At 35.9% G+C, this 7996-nt stretch overlaps 1 protein-coding gene across 4 annotated transcripts; it reads left to right on the plus strand.

Moving 5' to 3' along the window:
- The first annotated feature begins 2205 nt into the window (after nt 1-2205).
- On the plus strand, nt 2206-7732 carry LOC148677600 (uncharacterized). Of its 4 annotated transcripts, none has more exons than XM_088599416.1 (14): nt 2206-2300; nt 2865-2933; nt 3495-3572; nt 4058-4132; nt 4429-4485; nt 4574-4642; nt 5003-5035; nt 5364-5447; nt 5549-5602; nt 5694-5726; nt 5825-5866; nt 6177-6293; nt 6638-6665; nt 7205-7732. In XM_088599416.1, the coding sequence occupies exons 2-13, from the start codon at nt 2880-2882 to the stop codon at nt 6659-6661; spliced, it is 720 nt and encodes a 239-aa protein (XP_088455542.1). In that variant the 5' UTR covers nt 2206-2300; nt 2865-2879; the 3' UTR covers nt 6662-6665; nt 7205-7732. The 4 variants fall into 4 exon arrangements, with proteins under 4 accessions (XP_088455542.1, XP_088455452.1, XP_088455629.1 ...); XM_088599326.1 differs by having other exon boundaries at nt 2214-2305; XM_088599503.1 differs by having other exon boundaries at nt 2214-2305; nt 4061-4132.
- The last annotated feature ends 264 nt before the right edge of the window (nt 7733-7996 follow it).

The raw sequence follows: 7996 nt of genomic DNA on the forward strand, positions 1-7996 counted from the left end.
TTGAATTTGATGTAATGATGATGTAATGATGTCTCTAATGAGTTAATGTTGTCTGGGGTTTCAATGAAACGTGCTAAGTTGATATTGGATGACCATATTGCTTTTTGCTTTGTTAATTGAATACCTGTAAAAATAAACAAAAACAAAATGCCAGGCTAACATATGTTGCATTTTAAAAATGTTACATTGGCTTCTTACTGAAAAAAAAATTATGCCAACAAAATCTGAACCCTCAAAAACCAAGACTACACTGGGTGTTATCTGAGCAATGTAATACAATATTTTATCACAGCTCCTGTTAAGAAATATGTTTGGAGACACAAACTGAGCTAATACTAAGGAACCTGAATGCTTAAGTTATTATTATTGTTATTATTATCATTATTATTTTTGCATTTCAACAACCATATACTGTACTTTCTTATTTTTAATGCCTAAATAATTTCTGAGAATTAGCAATTGAGATCACACACTGTTTGCTATTATTTAATATCCCATACTTCTATGCATGTACAGCATAAATTAACAATATCCATACGGTATATATTAATATATTCAGAAGTATCTGAAGAAAAGACGTCATCAGTTCATTTATCATGATCTGCACTTTTAAATAGTTTTTAAATAGTATTTTCAAATTAAATGTTTTTTTTTGTTCCTAAAAAACAGTACTGTTGCACTTCAAAGAACATGAACAACAAGCACTTAAAGTGTGGTGGGGGAGACACATCCAGGTGTGTGCACATGTCCACCACCAACCACTGGAGACAGCAGCTCTGGGACATTCAGTGAGGCACAGCACATGTAGGCCCGGTATTTAGTCTGGATTATATGTTTTGTTCTGGCTTCCATGCCTAATCACAAACTCAGAGCATCTATTTACTGTAGACATATAATTTTATATGTTACATGAAGCTCAAAATTGTAAACTCAGCCACCCTAATCTAATTACCTTCTGCTTTACGGTGTTGCATTTACAAATTTAATTGAATTCTGCATTGATTGTAGCCTTAGTGGATTTTAGATTTTGTTTCCAAATCTGTAGTTATAAATCAACAACAGAAATCGCCATCAATTTCTTTATTTTGCATTAGTTTCATGTAAAGTAAATGATCACGTGTTTTCATTTAGAATGACAAAACATGACAAAAATTGAATTTTAGCATCATAAAAAGATGCTTTTCAGGACCAGAAGAGATGTGTAGATTTATTAAAGAATGTTTGTATGACATCTAAATAACTTCTAAAATTTGCACAAGCAACCAGAAAAAAATCCTTTATCTGAATATATTTAACTGCATTTAATATTTTCATGTTTAATTAGTAGAACATCTGTTGAAATGGTCACTAGGTATTTGCAAAGATTTAGAAAGAGCTTTTTACAAATACTCCAAAAGTTGTATAATTAAACATTTACCTATAAAAATGTTTTAGAAGCTTTGTTAGCTCTTACATTGTATTTGCAGTTTTCTATATTGCTACAGTGTGACTCATTAGTGTACAACAGGTGCACTAAAAATACCTTTTATAATCATGAAGGGAAATAAAGCTCAGAACAAATTCACAGTTTAGGTTCTTACTTAATTCTTATTTTACAGTTCTTACTTTACGTTCTCACATCACATGTGTATTGATTTAAGTAAACAAATGTATACATTTCCTCAAGCCTATTAAACAAATATACTTTGTTTGACTACAGAAATATATTTACACATTGTAATCTTAGGTAAATTTAGTCTGGAATAGGAACAGTAATTATCTCCAACTGGACTTGGCTTATCTTTTTACAAATGTTCTGAAATTCAAGTCTTTGGAAATAACGACTGTGTTCATACTGTAATAATCATTACACAAATAAATCATTCACTTATCTGGGAGATTATACATATTGTTTTACTTCACATTTTAAAAAATCATGTATTACAACCCTATGCAAGCTGAAGATTTAGACGTGAGAGGAGTTTGCCAGGGTGAAGGCTTTATTTTTTTTCAATTTTATGAATAGTAAGTGTAAAATCCTACAATGAAAAAACAGATTACTATGTAAGCAAAAAAAAAAGTACTGTTATAGGCATAATTCAACACTGTGATTAGAAATAATTAAAGAGGCTGCAGGGCAGTCAGTTCCCCAATGTAATAAGAAAGTGTAGGCGTGCGTAAGTGATGTCAACAACAGCACACAAACCTGTGATTGGCTAGCTGCTCAGAGGTTTCAGTATTTAAATGCAGCAACTTTCCGCTAAATCTTCACACTTCCTTCAGCTTCTTCGGAGAGCTTTTATTCTGAGGAGTCACCAAGGGTAAAGTACGTTTTTAAAAACTTATTTTCTTATTTCTATTTAAATACATGGGATTTGTTCTCTCCAAGAAAGAAGAAGGCAGACTATGTGTCTTCCAGCCCGCATAGGATTTTGGAGCTAACACTCTTTAAGGGTAGTTTCTGCCAAACATACAGCTGTTCAGGAGATTTGGGGCACAATGAATTTACACTTACCAGTCAATGTTAATACCCGTACTGGCCCTACCAGAAACATTCACGTTGAAGATTCTGACTGTTCTTCTTTAAATTATTTACCGTACATAACTTTAATAAATTAATTTTTTCGAGGGATGTCTCTGGCAACAATTACTTCTCTAGGTTTCTAGAGTGTTTCAATTAGAACTTCAAATGACTGGTGTCCAGTCCAGGGTGTACCCTGCCTTGCGCCCATTGCTGGCTGGGATAGACTCCAGCTCCCCTGCGACTCTGTATAGGGTAAAGAGGTTAGAAAATGGATGGGATGGAAGTTTTGTTTCAATTACTTTAAGATGTACAATCTAAGCATTACAGTAATTATAATCAAAACCGAACACTGTTTTCACAGGTGTTAATTACAAACATGAAGACCATAATTTTGCTCACCTGCCTCTTTGGCAGCATCTTTGCAGCACCAGTAAGTACCGGTATTCAGAATGCGCTGAAGTAAACAGATGTAAATATTTACCATTTCACTTAAATGACTGCAGAAAATATAACTAATGTGCTTATTAGTATACTGTAGGTTGCTAATTTCTGAAACTGAAAAAGAAAGGACAGAGACGTCAATTTCTGAAATGTGTAAATGGGTACTACTGTATGTGACTACGTTATATTTATGTTTACACATAACATTTACTTGAGAAAAACAAAGCAATGGCTACAGAAGAATAAATATTTCAGGCAGAAATGTAAATATTTAAAGGTTTTTGTGGAGTGAGATTTTCTTTTAGCTGTCTTTTTAGTATTTTATTGTTACGGATTTAATCTGATAATGTGGACAACAGAAATAATGTATCAAAATTCCTTTTTTCTTTGTTGTTTTGAAATTTGACAATGTCATTTTGTATTTTATCTACATGTATATCGCGATGTCTATAGGAACTACAACTTCTAAGGAAATGATGTTTTTTAAGGTCTCATTTTCTGCCAGTTACAAATATAGTTTTCTTTATAAAATGAAAACTGTCGTTTACAGATGCAGCCTCTTTATGAGTTTCTGCCACAGGTGGAGACACCCCAGCAAACTGCTCCATATCGTCAGCAACCCCAACAGGTAAGGCATACAGCAAGCGTCCCGCAAACAGAGCAAAAAAATAATAATTTCAGATTTATCCAAATTCATTACCTCCTCCTGAATAGTATAGCCCTGAACAAACTCAGAAAAACGGCACCCATATGAATAACAACTTTCCTTCCCTCACAACTGAATTAATCTTCTACTGCATATTCTAGATGTATGTCTTCTCTGAATCAAAGACATTTTATTAAAACAGACAATACTGAATTCTGAAACACCTTTTATTTCTTATGGTTAAGGATCTAATTTGCAGTAGTTCCTACACAGAAATTAGTCGTGGTTTGGTCTGATCTCATTTTAAACCTGACTTAAGACATGAAACAACTGAGCACCTTATACTATATGCTGTATAATACAGTATAATAGTATATAATATTATAACTTGATTCCTGGTAATTACATTAAAATTCCATCTCACTGCTGAATTTTGCTATGCAATAAAACTGATTGATTTGTTTTAGCAGAACAATCCTTATGCTCCACCATCACAGACACCCCAGCAGCAAGGACCTACCCGGCCTGCAAGCTTTGAGATTGTGAGTTTCCTACCATATTTTTCTTTTTCAAGAAGGTGTTATGCCTGACAGATGCTCATGCAGCTTTCAAATCCTAATGCAATTTTTTTTTTCCTTCGCATTCTTTCAACTTTATATATAAACGTCTCTCCCCCTGCCTGAAATGCAGAACAGAAATAGTCTGGTAGATTTAATCGGTAACAGACTCAGCAGTTATCTACTTGTACAATCTTTCTTAGTCACCCAGGGAAAGTGATTCTATCACCTCTTTTTGAAAAAGTACTTGGAAATCTAACAGATTCCTTATTTCTGTGCAGCTCTTTCCTTATGGATACCCAAGACCGTCTTTCGGAGGTCCTGAGCATGCTGGGGCGGTAGGTTTCAGATTCTTCTTTTAAATTTATGTATTTGTCTGTGTGAAATTGTCAATCATGTTTACTTATTGTTTTGATTCCCTTGAAGATGTTCCCTTCCCAGGCATTTATCAGACAGAAGATCCCCCAGCCCGCTGGTAGACAGAGCATTGAAATTGTACGTTTTGGGATTTTTGTTTTTCTTTTAGGGATATAGTTTGTTTTTTTTCATACCTTAGTAGAAGAGTTGGTTCATTTTTTTTATTCCATTTAGCCATTTAGCACCACATAGCCATTTCCACCTGGAATAATCACTGTAATCAAAATACAGCAGTTTTAAAGCTCATGCTGAAGTCTGAATCGCTTATATCAACTGGAATATTTTCATGTAGATTTCTACTTAATGACTGGATATATGAATTACTTGATATGTGTGGACTGCACTGTGCAAGATTACACCTCAGGAACAATAGCAGGGGCCCCTGTGGTGGGGTTGAAGGTGGCTTGAAAAATTGATAAATCTTTTGTTTTCTTCCAGCTCTTCCCCTACAGCTTTGGACAGCACCAGCAGGTACGTTACATCTACATGCTGTTAATTATAAAAAAATATTACAGAGTTGTGTATTGTTCTTGTACCTGTGATAAAGATTGTGGTCACTATTAGATTTAAAGGAAACGGGCTTTTAGAATACAGGGCGAAACTCATTTACATTGTTGGGACATTTTCTCAGATTTTGTCCTGACAAAGTCAGCAATACACGCCAACACACACACACACACACACACACACACACACACACACACACACACACACACACACACACACACACACACACACACACACGCCACATAAAAAGGTTCCTGTTCTCTCATACCTGGCTGTGCTGTTGCGTTTACAGATGTTCCCAGGAGCCTCCAACATGCCTCAGCCACCTCAGATGCCCCAGCAACCTCAGCTGCCACAGCTACCCCAGCAACCCAATGTAAATTATTGCTCTTTCCTCCTTTCCTGTCCATAGACTCCTAATATTTCAATGCAATACCTCCAGTTTATACTAATGAAATAACATTTTTGTCTTTTTAGATGTTCCCATATGGAAATATGCCCCAGACAGGAGGACCACAGCAGAACCCGAATGTAAGATATTTTGAGATAGTCATGGATTGTCACTCCCTCGGGTATTAAAGAAGAGCAGTAATATTATGTATTTTTTCTTTCCTTTCTGAAGGTGTTCCATGGCTTTGGAAACGTGCCACCAAATGTAAGATACTCGCCGATTTTGTATTCCACTCTGTTAATGGCCGCCGTGGAACCTGACAGATGAGTGTGTATTCATCTTGTCTCTCTGTCCATCCACAGTTGTTCCCCTCCTTCGGAAACCTGCCACACCTGCCCCCTAACGTAAGACCACTGCTTCCTCATGATCTTTCACCGCGGTTTTTTTGTACAAAACTTCAACAAAGATTTCTTCTTGAGTATATACTGTATATATATATACACACACACAGCAAGGACAGGCTAGCCAAAATATATAGATATATATTCCTGATATAAATCATGAATCTGCCCATAGAAATGGAAGGCACCCATTAAAACGCATCCACCAAGGGGCCTGTGAAACAGATGTGTCCAGGGTCTGCCCTGGCTTCAGCACATTGCCAGTCCAATGTCCTGTAACACTAACGGTGTGGGTCTCTGGGTTTCCCTGCAGTTTATTCCAAATTTCGGAATACCCCAGCCTGTCCCTCAGGAGCCAACCCAGCCTGTCCAGCCCGTCCAGCCTGTCCAGCCTGTCCAGCCCGTCCAGCCTGTCCAGCCAAGTCAGAATGTAAGGCGATAACTGACCTTTTACTGCCATCCCACTCTTCCGCCTGTGCCACTGTTTGATCGTTTTTATACAGGTGCATTATGAGGTACCAAGAAACCCTCACACATTGACTATCCACGTGTAAAGTGCTCATGTCACCCATGCGCGCCTAAAATAAATATACAGTATTATTTTTCACTTGATGTCTGTGTTTATTTACTGTCTTGTAAGACGTGAAGCCAAAAGTATTTGTCTGAGAAAATAAATGAAAAACACATTTGCTCTTTGTCGGCCAGACCCATTGCTGTGCTCTCACGTTGCTTTGGACTGCTGTGTGTAATTCGATTATTTTTTTTTCATTACAGACCCCAGTTGAGGAACAGGATTAATACCGTAAGTAATCACCTAAGGCCACGTTATGCGAAATTAACATGACATGTTTTACATTTTAACATGAAAAAACTGCTAACATTTTTTTTCTAAATTGTTTAAATACCTTTAATGAAAAAGCATTTCCTGTTACCTCCGTTCAGTTTAAACATTTCCCTGATGATTGTTTTTAATTAAACTTGCACATTTTTAAAATATGAGACCACCTTTGTTGCAAGTAATCAGTCAGTTGTTAAAAACAAAGGTTGACTGTGCACTTCTTTTCTTACTAGTATAGTCTTGAGTGTATCATTTGGAATATTGTATTTATATCGTCCGATTTACGGAGTATGCTAAACAACCAATCAAGAAAAGACCATTAAAAGATAATGTACACTATGTGTCTCTTTTTTAAGTTAAAAGGGTTTGATACAAAACTACTTTTACGACCATTCTTGGCACAAGGTTGCGATTGTGCAGATGGGATGGCGGAATTCCGAAGGTTTATCAACAGACGTTTTTATTCTTCACATTTTTAAGTAAATAACTTTTCGTTCTTGTAGACGGTGTCTTGACCGATATGCTGCGAAGCTGGTCTTCCGACTGATTCAAGATGTTGAAGTGCTTCTACTCGTCTGGCGCGTACACATCCTCGGCTCGACCTCGTATTTTCTTTTCCTCTTGATAATGATTCAAGTAGAAAAAGAAGAATATTGATAAGCAGCCTAGAGCGTCACTGCGTATTTGTTCTGCTTTTAGAATTTAGCTCTCTGTTTAAAAAAAAATAATGTGACTGCTCCTTTTACACGTATGTAACTTTAGAAATGTGACTGAAACAGGAAGTAGTAAGATCTGGAAAGCATGGTCGTTTATAAACGCGCTGATTAACATTAATTTCTTCAGGCTTATTTAATGCTTTTGTGACGTACAGTATGTATATGTGAGCAATAGTGCAAAAGCAAATGCGGTCGTTATTTTTTCCATCATGGTGTGTTAAATGTGATAATAGAAATGTCCAGCTATTTAAAAATGTTTTTAAGCTGTTTGAAAAATATGATGTGCCTAGAAATAAAGTTTAAGTCCATCAAAAATGTTTTTTTTCTATTATTTCTCTTTCGATAACATTCACTAATGCGAAAGTCAGATTCATAAGGGAAAGATACAGTAAATGTTGTTGTAAGGACTTTTTTCTTGAATACACCTTACTACAAACTATGTGTTTGAGGATTAGGGGGTAAGATTCAAAGAATTTTATCCTGTTGTGTGAATTAAAAACACTGGTGTATCTATTAATAAGGTCTGACCTGGGCTTTATTTCAATGACAACTTTCATTTAATCTATAATCTATGTAAAT

The sequence above is a fragment of the Lepisosteus platostomus genome, chromosome 1 (assembly GCF_059453375.1).
Source record: "Lepisosteus platostomus isolate fLepPlt1 chromosome 1, fLepPlt1.hap1, whole genome shotgun sequence".
Taxonomy (NCBI): domain Eukaryota; kingdom Metazoa; phylum Chordata; class Actinopteri; order Semionotiformes; family Lepisosteidae; genus Lepisosteus; species Lepisosteus platostomus.